This window comes from Lactuca saligna, chromosome 9 (genome assembly GCF_052625555.1).
Source record: "Lactuca saligna cultivar CGN05327 chromosome 9, ASM5262555v1, whole genome shotgun sequence".
In the NCBI taxonomy this organism is placed as follows: Eukaryota; Viridiplantae; Streptophyta; class Magnoliopsida; order Asterales; family Asteraceae; genus Lactuca; species Lactuca saligna.
The window spans coordinates 192,296,086-192,307,418 of record NC_136425.1 but is presented as its reverse complement, the minus strand read 5'-3'; the positions used below and the strand labels follow the sequence as shown (position 1 = coordinate 192,307,418).

Genomic DNA, 11,333 nt, shown 5'->3' with positions numbered 1-11,333 from the left:
TTGCTCCCGAGTCTTGGAATAGACCAAGGTGTCATCAATGAAAACTATCACCTACTGATCCAATATCAGTCTACACACTCGGTTCATGAGATCCATGAAGCAGCATGAGCATTGATGAGCCCAAAAGGCATCACCACAAACTCATAATGACCATATCGCATCCGAAAATCAGTCTTCTGCACATCCTCCTTTTGGACCCTCATCTGATGGTAACCCGAACGCAGATCGATCTTGGAGAAGGCACCAAGGCCGGCTTGTTTATGTATGTTAGCAATGTTGGGGTTAGCCCGATGTAGTTATATGTTTCCGGACTTTGGTCTGATGCTGGGGCAAGCCTGAGGAATGTTTGTATGCTTGATGTCTTCGTGATTCTTGCATGTGTTAGTTTATGTGTTCAGGACTTCGGTTTGATGCCGAGGCAAGCCTGAGGAAGGTCTAGCTTATATGTTATGTGTTATATGTTCCAAACTTCGGTTCGATGCCGGGGCAAGCCCGAGGAATGTTTATATGTTTGTGTTATATGTTTATATGTTTGTGTTATATGTTTATATGTTATATGCCTGTTGCTATGTTATATGTATACCGGACTTCGGTCCGATGCCGGGCGGGGCCCGATGAAGTAGGCAAGGCCCAATGTATGTTATTATGTGATTATGTGTATGGTATGTGGTAGTTTGGGGGGACTCTTTAAGCTTCGTGCTTACAATTTTCAGTTTTGGTTTCAGGTACTTCAGCTAGCAAGGGGAAGAGCTTCGGATGACTGCATGACACACACCACAATTTTAGCTTGGGCTGAGTTACTCTGATATTTGATATGATTTGATACATTGACAAATATTATGTTATTTTGAGTTACACGATTTATGATTTTTATATGATGATTGGTATTCATGTTTCCTTTATTAATGATTTTAAAACGAAATTTTTGGACCGTATTTTTGGGATGTTTCAGGTGGAGGCTGAAGAGGATGCCCTAATCCTTGAGTTTAGATGCTTAAATATAAAGAAACCCTAAAAAATATGGGCTTGGGCTACAGTAGTTGCTATGTTGTGGCATTTCTCTTGCCACGTCGTGACGGCCATCAGATGCGTGTTCCATGCAATTGGCATGCCATGTCGTGGTGCTTCATTCACCACGTTGTGTCATAAGGTTTTTCCCAAAAACCTTGCCTTTGATCCCTCTAAGTTCTCAACTGGTCCATCATGGAAAATGGGTGTTACATTTCATCCGGAACACGTTGTCCTATCACGAAACCCAACCTCTACACCACCTATTTCCAACCTCTACACCATCGAAAACAACAACCATTGCTGCCACCACCCTCGAAAATTGATGCCTTCAAATGCCACCACCTAACCATCAAACCTGGTACTGAATACCGATTACAATTTCTAAACCTTACCTTTACCAGAACCGCCTAGAATTGTCACCAAATCAGACCCTGAAAACCATCTCAAACACTGCCTGAAATGTGATCCCCTATCCATCTACGTCTTAGATGGGAAGATTTGGGTTCGATCTGGACTTGCTTCTTCGATCTGAATCTCCCCTTTATTTGATTTACAAGTTTAGGGTTCCTTTTTTGAGGTTTGGGTGATGACTGGTGGTGGTTGAAGGAGGTGATGACGATGATAGGTAAGCTCAAAAATAGGAGAGAGAGAGAGAGAGAGAGAGAGAGAGAGAGAGATCAAAGAATAAAAAGAAGAAAGGAAATTAGAGAAAGGGAAGGGGTGAGTGGATGGAGATATTTTTCATTTTTAGTTTAAAAGTGATAAATGAATAAAAGAAATTAAAAAAAAAATTAAGAGCAAAATAGTTTTTTTTTTTTTTTAATTTTTTTATGTTCAAAAGGATAAAATGTATAAGTTTTAAACGAACTATTCAAATTAACTTTGGATTATTACATAAGTTTTGAAAGTATACCCGAAACACAATTGGTATAATTTACACTTTTTATTTTTATAAAAGAAGTAGAATACTGACAAAAATTTTAAAAATATATATATAAGGCATGCAAAGAGGGATTATCCTAATCGAACGGTCCAAATAAGTTCCCTCTTAACTCCACAAAGCAAACATCAGACGTCAGATCATCATTCAGGGGTTTAGCTTTAGAGGGCCCCTCTTCCTCACACACTCTTCCTGTACTACTACTCTGTTTCACACTCAATACTCACGCCTTTCTTCCCTCCCTCCACCGCCAACTTTCTCTCCACCACCGTCTTCCGGCCAAAATTCTTTGCCCCTCCGCCTCCCTCGACGGTATCGCATCGGTTCATCATCCCCGATCACTTTCCAGGTCAGGTTCCAGCCGAACGACTCTCTTTCGTTGGTCATTCTTATCGTTTCTGAGGCCACCCCTGCTGCCCATCTCTTACAAGGGGGCTTTTTCTTATGGTGACAATTAGACAAAAAGATATTTTCCCCATTAATTTTATGTTACCAAATTCATAAGAAAGATTAATTTTATGTTTTGGAATAAATTTCCAGCCAAAGTAATACATTGGGGGGTTTTAATCTCTTTCATATGCTTATGTTTATGCAATTTAATGAAAATTCTCACACGAAATAACTAAACTTTTGAAAAAGCTCATCTCTTTAATATGCTTATGGTTATGCAAACTTGAAAAAACTCTTTTCCTTTTTCATTTTTCCCTGCTGAAAGAATCTTGTGTTTTCATCCACAAAAAATAAATAAATAAATAAAATCGAGTTATTTAAAAGTTAAACTTCATTTTCTGTTTGAAATTAATAATCTGAGATAAACTTACGCAGTCAGAGAGAGTATTAAATTGATATATATGCTTTCGTGTTAATTTCTCTGTTTGTCAGATAAAATATTAAATGACAAGGCTTTGGTTTTAATTTGGCGTGTTCTTTAAAACTTTTATTACCTTTACTTGTTGCAGGTGATATAAGCATAATTATTTGAAGATCGATAATGCCTGGGGACAAAATGATTAATAATCGTATCTTTTTTCTTGTGCATTTATAGGTGTATGACACTTAATTCTATGTTGGTAGAAGTTTAGGTGGTCAAAATTGCTGAATTTATATTCTTTCGTGGAAATTATGTTCTTTCAAATGTTTGCTTGAATTTGTAACTACTTAAAATTTAATCATAATTTTAGCATAAAGGGCTGAATTCTCTGAAAATATGACACTTGATTATAGTTTTTTGTTCTTGGGTGCTTTAAATGTTTTTCTTTCTTGAATTATGAAATAGTTTGTAGCTGTCCCTTTTTTTGGCTTTCAAATATTTTCTTATCATATTCAGATAATACAGTTTCTTCCGTCATTGGGAAGGGAGTTGCAGATCAAAGTGAATATTATCCTCCCACAATCTGTTATGATGATCATCATCCAGGTTTAGAATTCACTCAATTTTGCCTTTTTGGGCCTATTTTTTGATGACGAAAATGAGAAGGGAATTCATGTCTTTTTCATAGACAAAAGGTCGAGGGCGAGTCCCTGTCCTACCTTTTTAGGTGGAGCAAAAATTGCAGTTTTTGTTTCATTGACATCAGTCTCGGGACAACATGTATTGTCTTGTCATGTCATCTTTATTGTGGATTTTGATGATTTATTTGAGATTGGATTAGCTTATATTTCTCTTTTACAGGAAATAACAAAACCTATAATCATTCGGATGGTTCTTGTCATCATAATTCTAGTGGGGCTTCATTCATGGATAATAATGGTTCACTTCTCTACTTCATGCCTGGCTACAACCTATATGCAGGTCAGACTTTATTGGGTGTTGATGGGCAAAATCGTTATTTTCCATCATCAGAAGGCATGCCACGTTACTTGTTGAATTCTGCATACAGTGATGCAAGATACCAAAATTCCACGTCTTGGGGCTCGAAATCTGCCATGGTTTCTAATGGTTTGATGAAGTCAAATGGTTTTAGTTCCCAAAGATTCCCAAATTACCCTCTGGATATACAGTCAACATCTAATATCTCTCAGTCGTTTCTTCAGACTCCACAACTCTGCTCAGTGAACAAGGTGTGTAATCCTTTTTTCAAAATCCACTTCTTTTGTCCCATAATAACAATGATTGACTTGACACATAGTTTAATAAGAGTACTTATATTACCTAAAATGACCCTTGACATTACAAAGAGAACCAAAATCAATGTGACAAATTTCTTTTAATGATTGCTAATGGGCAAAACACGTAAATGTGACTTGGAATGTTACCAAAAAAGATAACATAACATTAAGGGCAAAATAAAGAAAAAACACTTGTGTATGTTTAGCTATTTAACTATTTTCTTTAGCAATTAAACCATTATACTTTTTTACCATTAAAAAACCAATTTCTCTAGTTACCCAGCTTTGAAAAGATCAATATATACAAAAGCACAACGTATTTTCACCATATTTCTCTATTTAGCCATGAAACTGTTGTTTTCGTTTTTATGATTATTATAATAATGGCAGTCTGGAGGTGTTGCGAAAGGGTATCAACAATGTTCAAATTGCTCATCTTTTCCCTATCAAAACCAAGGCCTTTTTGCAAACTATTCCATGATCCATGCTTCCAAAGTGAGAGATAAATCATACTCAAATGGAGATTCTGAAGAATTAACTTGTGGGCCTAGGGCTCAAAGCAGCATACTTGAGCATCAAGAATCTGGGAATTCCTGTAAAAATGATCAGTATAATCTTGATGGGTTTCAGACTAAATATGAACAAGCTAAGTTCTACATAATCAAGTCATACAGTGAAGATGATGTTCACAAGTGTGTTAAATATGATGTTTGGTCAAGTACACCAAATGGCAACAAGAAGTTGGACATTGCTTTCCATGAGGCCGAAGGAAAAATAAGAGAAACAGGGTCAATGTGTCCGATTTTCTTATTTTTTTCAGTAAGTGAATTTATATGTTACCTGAGTTATGCAGGACAAGACATGACTTGATAGTTTGTTACTATGTCAATAAGACAAAAATTGCAACTTTTTTTGTCCCATCCAAGTGGGAATGAGACTGATGTGATGTGAGTGGGACAAAAAGTGCAATTTTTTGTCTCGTACAAAAAGGTGGGAGAGAGATTGATACCGATGTGATGTCAACTTTTTTGTCCTATTCAAAAAAGATGAAGTAAGATGGGACAAGGATCGAGACTGATGTGATTGATGTCAACATCATAAAAGTTCATTTTATTTATTTTTTGTCTTATCCAACAAACGGAAAGAAGGTGAGACATGGACTCACATGGATATATTATATGTGCGAATGATGTGAATGATCTTTTCATTCTCATCATTAAAAACAGTCCTACAAAGTTTGTCCAGTCCAGTCTCATCCAATACAGTTATATGTCTTGTGATTATGCAGGTAAATGGGAGCAGACAGTTTGTGGGTGTTGCTGAAATGACTGGGCGAGTTGTTTTTGAAAAAGATATGGATTTTTGGCAACTTGATAAATGGAGTGGCTTTTTCCCATTAAAATGGTATATTATAAAAGACATCCCCAACACACAATTAAGACACATTATTCTTGAAAACAATGATAATCGGCCTGTTACTTACACTAGGGACACTCAGGAGGTATCTTTTCGCCATGTCCCTATTAAGTCCATTAAGTAGAAAAGAAACACACTCAAATATTGCTTACCATATTAAGTCATGTCTCAGGTTGGATTGCAACAAGGTTTAGAAATGCTTGATATTTTCAAAAGCTATCCATCAAAAACATCTTTGCTAGATGACTTGAGCTTCTATGAGAATCGTGAGAAGTCGCTTAAAGCCAGAAGGATTCACAAAGTTGCCTTCCAACCAGAGGTGCACATTCTTAGGTCTATTTCTGTTGATTAGGGTAAAAAGGGAATTCATGTCTTTTGCATGGACGAGAGATGAAAAACAAGTTGTTCTCCATTTTTGGATCAGACAAAAAAAAGAATGCAAATCTCCATCTAAGTTCTAGTGTGATGCATGCTAGATAAAGTAAAATCTATCATGTCATGTCAAATACAGTATAATCTGTTATGTCATGTTACTAAAGTTGACTTTATGTTTACAGAAGAATTTAAAATCAGGAGAAGGATCAATGGGCACAAATGGGTCATTGGATCCAACTTCATCTCTCATCAATCTACGAAATTTGTCTCTCAGTTGAAACATTCCAAGAGATAAGCATCCGGCTTAGGTATTGACTCTTGGGTTTGTGTAGATGGTAGGGTTTTAATGAATTGGTTGTGTTTTTTGTTGTTTATTTTACTGTAATCTTATAATATGCTTAGAGTAAAACTCAGGTTTTACTATCCTAACCTTTTCATGATCAAACCACTGTTGGCGAGTTTGTTTTTACACTTGTCCTATCTTGGTTATGCGAAAAAAATTCAGGAGTTTTAAGCATTCAAGTTTTAGTTATGTATGTGATATTTTAATGGAAAAGTATGTGTTTTTACCACAATTATTTTCATGTTTTTCAAAATGCATGATGATTTTACTTTTAAAAGATCATTTAACTGACTTTATAAGACACTTTTAAAGACAGGGTCAAACAGTCGTGAAACATACATACTATTGTGCGCTTAAAGGTAGAGAACAATATGTAAAGTAAGCAAACACGATCCTTAACAAAATCCGAATTCTTTGATTACCAAATTCCCTATTTTAACACAATAGTGTATAAAATCATCATTTTAAGAGAAACTATTTATGCAATCAATATAAACCATGTATGAAATTAATGATGCCCAAACATGGTGTAAGATGACTCGACTCAAACTATAAAGCTAAATCTTCATGAGGTTGAATGCCCCAATGATGATTAAAAAAAAAAACTAGGTGCATGTATGTCAATAATGCGTAGTAGCCGAGTAATTTGGTCTATCATGGATATAGTATATAAATTAGATATACAACATACAATTAGCAAGCAAACTATTTAATATACATGTTACTAACATTCACATTAAGTATGCTTAAGTTATGATACAATTCACCTTTACATGTAGAGATTAAACTTAATCCACATCAGTTGGTTTATTATGCTTTTTCACACATGAAATGAGGAAAAACCAAATTCATATATTTACGAAAAACAAAACATTTTATTACACGTGCATATCCAAAAATCGCCTAATCTGCCATATTCAGAAATACGAGACTTCATCATCATCATCATCATCATCATCATGATCAGGACAGATGACAGTTAGCAAAGAGTACTTGACCCGGAGTGAAATCTTTCCCTTATCCACGACAAGTCGAGCCCCCGACACAACCCAATATCCGGGGCTTTCTTGCGGGCCCCTTGTCATCTCCGTCGTGTCCACATACTCCGACAGTTCCGGCGCTTCACACGGTGGCCGACTGGGGTATATAGCCGAGTTTATATTCACCTCCTCCGTGGTTTGAGATTCCAATCCTGGTGACCCGTCCCATTCTGGAATCTTGGTTGCAGTGCAACCGACAAGTTTTGAGAAGTGGAGACGTAAGAATAGGACTTTTTTAAACCTGTGTAAGTGGGCCCCGGTTACAATTGATTGTTCGTCTTCGGATTCAACCGGGGCGGTGCAGACGTAGGAGAAGTGTTTCCATTGGACTTTTTCGTAGTATCGGCGGTCATCGGAATCGGAATTGTAGATTCCGATTCCGGTTACGGAGTCTTCTAGTTGGAAGATTTCTGGGAGGGAGGAGAGGTGTTGCAGGTGGATTGCTAAACAGTTGCTTCTTTTACCTTCCAGATAAAGCCGGAGGCCAGTTACGGGTCTCTTTCCTACATCAACCTATTTACCAAATTCAACAAGTATATTATTATTCTATGTATAATTAGCCATGATGTTTATGGTTTCAACGATTATAGAATTAATTAATTAACTAACTACCGGATTTGTATTGACGTGGAGCTCCGGCCCAGAAAAGCTGAATGTATTTTGGTAGTCACGTTGTGGTTGTGGACCAAAGGCAAGGGACAGATGGCTGAATACTGGAGCCCATTGTTTAGGTAACTGGAATTCCAAAAACTGACGAAGCTCTTCAATTGGTGGTTTATCTGCAAACCAAACAACCCTAAACTTTATAACTTTAACGGTAAATTTGGTTTTTTTTTTTTTTAAAAAAAAAAGAAAACCGACCTCCAAATTAGCTATATTTAAGAAAGGCTAATTTGGGGGAGAGATGTGATGTTGCTCACAGCATAAATAGAGATTTATGGCATGACTCAAGTAACCACTTCCCAGAACATCATTAAGCAAAGAGGTTATTGGAATGAAGGACATTGTGATCACATCTGGTTTTGATCGTATACTATGCAACCACTCGCTATGGTTTAAGATCCTATCATCAGTGCCACCTCTCCTTTTGCAAATGCTTATAACATCCTGCCAATTACTAAAAATTTACTTATACCGGAGAACAAACTTTTCTGCAAGCCTAAGACATTCTATTAAATAAACTAAAAATGGAGAAGAAAAAAAAATGTACTTACATCTCCTTACCAATAATAGCAATATACTTTATTTAATACCCATAAGAGCAACGTACTTGCATTTTGCTACCATTATAGGCAATGTGCTTTATTAATCAATCATATTTCAATTTAAATCTTTGATTTTTTTTGTGTTACTAATTAGTCTATTTTTTTTTTATCATATATGCAAAATAAAATGAATATTTGTATAGACAAAATATCATTTAAAGCATTTGTGACACCAATACCAAATCTTACAAAACATAGCCATGTTATGGTATTCAAATTGTCTTTTGTTTTTATAAAAACATACTTGATCAAAATGACACCAATATCAAATACAACTGTGCTTAAAGACCAATATATTAGAGAAAGGGGGTTTAAAGAACACTTAAAATAGATAAGGTAAGGATACATGTTTAATTGTTAGAAAAAGCTATAACATTGGAGAAGATTTGCGATGATAGATTTATGTTAGATAAAGTGAGTGAAATGTTGGTGTGGCAAAAAGAAAAAACCCTTTGAAAAGGTTAACCCTGTGAATCCCCTAAGAATGTTGCTATGACATGTAAAGAAATGTAAGTACAGTTCTCTTATTATAAATTACATTTTATATATTGCTAATATCAGGAAATAAGATGCAACTACGTTTCCATAACAAAAATACCTTGTCATTTTGGGACATATGTTCAACATCAATGACTAACTGTTGATAGGAGTCCAAAAATCTCTTGTCTGCCATTTCATTTAACCTTTTCTGTACATCAGCAGGTTCAAGGGATGATGCGTGCTGCTGTTTCATATATATCACATCTTTTCCACCCATTTTTACACCCACAATTATATGAGTGCCAAAAGTTTCAATAAACCTTGAAGAATATACAGAAGGAAGATGGATAAATATTTTCTCGAAGGGGAATGCTGCAATTTTATATTACTTGTCTCGAGACTTTCACAATACAATCATGTGATGTGTGCATCTTTGTTTAACATCTTGCACAAGATGAAGTAAAAACCTACAATTCAGAAAACGACTTGCAACTACTAAGGATTGATTGTATTACAAACACTATACTTTTTATTATTTTTTCCTTATTAAGACATTGCTCTTTGAGAAATATACCTAGTTATAGCATTGTATTTCCAATCATTTTCTTAGGGGGTGTTTATCATTTGTTATTTAAGGTGCTTATTAGCTTATTGCAATTTGGTACCGCTAATAAGCACTTTTGAGTGTTTGGATGAAATAATAGAAAAAATTCTTATCGACTTAAATAAGCAGATTTTGATAAGTTGTGTCCTTCTATCTTATTTGAAAGTGCTTACTAAAAGACAACGTATTAGCTTATTACGTTTTGCATACTAGAAGCTAATCCAAACACTTTCCTAAAACAAATATATATATATATATATATATATATATATATATATATATATATATATATATATATATATATATATATATATATATATATATATATATATATATATATAAGTTGTTTTGAATAAGGAAACATCCCCTAATTAGGACCCAATTATAACAATGAAAATAGATTTGTAATATGAAGAAATGAAAGAAGGAAGAAAACTCAAAATAGTCTCTAGCAATGGAAGATATAAAGGGTAGGAAAAGAGAATGTCTAAAACTGACCTTGCTAACAAAGCGGGCTCCCATGATGATGGAACATCGTTCTTGACATGATCACAGAGTAGCACCCGAGTCTTTTCTAATGCAATGGAGTACAACGAGATGAAAACACCATCAAGAGCAAGGGTTTTAGTACGTAATGCATCTTTCTGCCAATTTCCACGAAATCCAAACATGCTATCAAAGAGGCCTGAAGGAATTATCCCAGCTAATGACAGTTCGTGGTTGAATTGCTCCGACATCTGCAGAAACTTCTATACGTTAATCAAAAAAATACAATTATCCAAAAACAAAAAACAATGTATTTGCAAGAATCGCTCATACCTGCTGAAAAGGAAGAACACCGGATTGAAATCGAGTACGCTCGCCTTTATCACATTTGATGGATTTGGGAACATTAAGGACTAGAATCCCACCAGGAAGCATGATGTCTCTACCTTCATCCTCGTCAATTTCGATCAATCGACACATTCGATATGGATTAGTACCAATATAAGCACCCTTTACATATTTAAGCCTCAGATCTAATGAGATATCATAACCACATCCAATCGACTGGAACGCAACAAAAGCAGCTTCATCAGCTGGAAGCTTAAGCGCCATTTTTAACTGGAATTCCTCCAAACGGAAAAATTATTTATTCCGTTTAACTAGCGTTGTCAACCCACCTCAGCCCGAGTTAGCCCCATTTAAAACTCCATCGAAATGGAAGTGCGAGCGGCGATCGACTCTTCTTAAGAACTTCCCAAACATTGTTCTGCTATTTCAAGGAAGATACATCCGTTTCAGCTGCGAGATGTCATTAACACCCCATTCCCGAGTTCAATTTAAGAGAGAAAATAAAGGAAACGGGGGAGTTCAATTTAACAGAGAAAAGAAGGAAATGGAGTTGACAAGGAAAATTGGTGTTCCGGATTTTATTAGATGAAGGAAATGGAGGATGACTTTCCTCCTAACTTTCTTCAGATCAGATTATGTTTAGTATGCTGTTGCTTGTGGAAAATTTTTTAGTTTTTTAGGGAAAATTTTCCAAAAAAAATGGAAATTTTGAAATTTTCCAAATTGTATGTAAATTTGAAAAGTGATTTTTATAGTTTTCCAAAGTTTTCCAAATTTTTAAGATGGAAAATGAAAACTTCCCCGGTTTCAATCAAACGTGTTTTCTAAAATTTTCATTGAAAATTGAAAACGAAAACTCAACTCTATTTTCTGAAAACATTTTCTTAGAAAATGAAAACAGTTTTCCACAACCAAA

At 35.3% G+C, this 11,333-nt stretch overlaps 2 protein-coding genes across 3 annotated transcripts; one reads left to right on the top strand and one right to left on the bottom strand.

The window, feature by feature from the left end:
* The first annotated feature begins 2,100 nt into the window (after positions 1-2,100).
* On the top strand, positions 2,101-6,426 carry ECT11 (evolutionarily conserved C-terminal region 11). Of its 2 annotated transcripts, XM_078972692.1 has the most exons (8): positions 2,101-2,300; positions 2,911-2,970; positions 3,279-3,368; positions 3,624-4,012; positions 4,451-4,879; positions 5,349-5,561; positions 5,649-5,795; positions 6,034-6,426. In XM_078972692.1, exons 2-8 carry the CDS (start codon positions 2,943-2,945, stop codon positions 6,127-6,129), a joined length of 1,392 nt encoding a protein of 463 aa, XP_078828818.1. In that variant the 5' UTR covers positions 2,101-2,300; positions 2,911-2,942; the 3' UTR covers positions 6,130-6,426. The 2 variants fall into 2 exon arrangements, with proteins under 2 accessions (XP_078828818.1, XP_078828819.1); XM_078972693.1 differs by lacking the exon at positions 2,911-2,970 and having other exon boundaries at positions 2,102-2,300.
* Positions 6,427-6,902: 476 nt separating this feature from the next.
* On the bottom strand, positions 6,903-11,046 carry LOC145015385 (MACPF domain-containing protein At4g24290-like). Its single transcript, XM_078973851.1, has 6 exons — positions 10,403-11,046; positions 10,082-10,320; positions 9,098-9,299; positions 8,155-8,341; positions 7,847-8,013; positions 6,903-7,747 (listed from the first exon to the last, which is right to left on the bottom strand). Exons 1-6 carry the CDS (start codon positions 10,679-10,681, stop codon positions 7,112-7,114), a joined length of 1,710 nt encoding a protein of 569 aa, XP_078829977.1. The 5' UTR covers positions 10,682-11,046; the 3' UTR covers positions 6,903-7,111.
* Between the last annotated feature and the right edge of the window lie 287 nt (positions 11,047-11,333).

Coding starts and splice junctions, on each gene's coding strand:
- ECT11 (XM_078972692.1), top strand. CDS start 2,943: ATGCCTGGGGACAAAATGATTAATAATC. Junction 2,971..3,278: donor GGACAAAATGATTAATAATC/GTATCTTTTTTC, acceptor TATCATATTCAG/ATAATACAGTTTCTTCCGTC. Junction 4,013..4,450: donor AACTCTGCTCAGTGAACAAG/GTGTGTAATCCT, acceptor TAATAATGGCAG/TCTGGAGGTGTTGCGAAAGG.
- LOC145015385 (XM_078973851.1), bottom strand. CDS start 10,681: ATGGCGCTTAAGCTTCCAGCTGATGAAGCTGCTTTTGTTGCGTTCCAG. Junction 8,342..9,097: donor ATATGTCCCAAAATGACAAG/GTATTTTTGTTA, acceptor AGTAATTGGCAG/GATGTTATAAGCATTTGCAA. Junction 8,014..8,154: donor CATAAATCTCTATTTATGCT/GTGAGCAACATC, acceptor TTTGGTTTGCAG/ATAAACCACCAATTGAAGAG.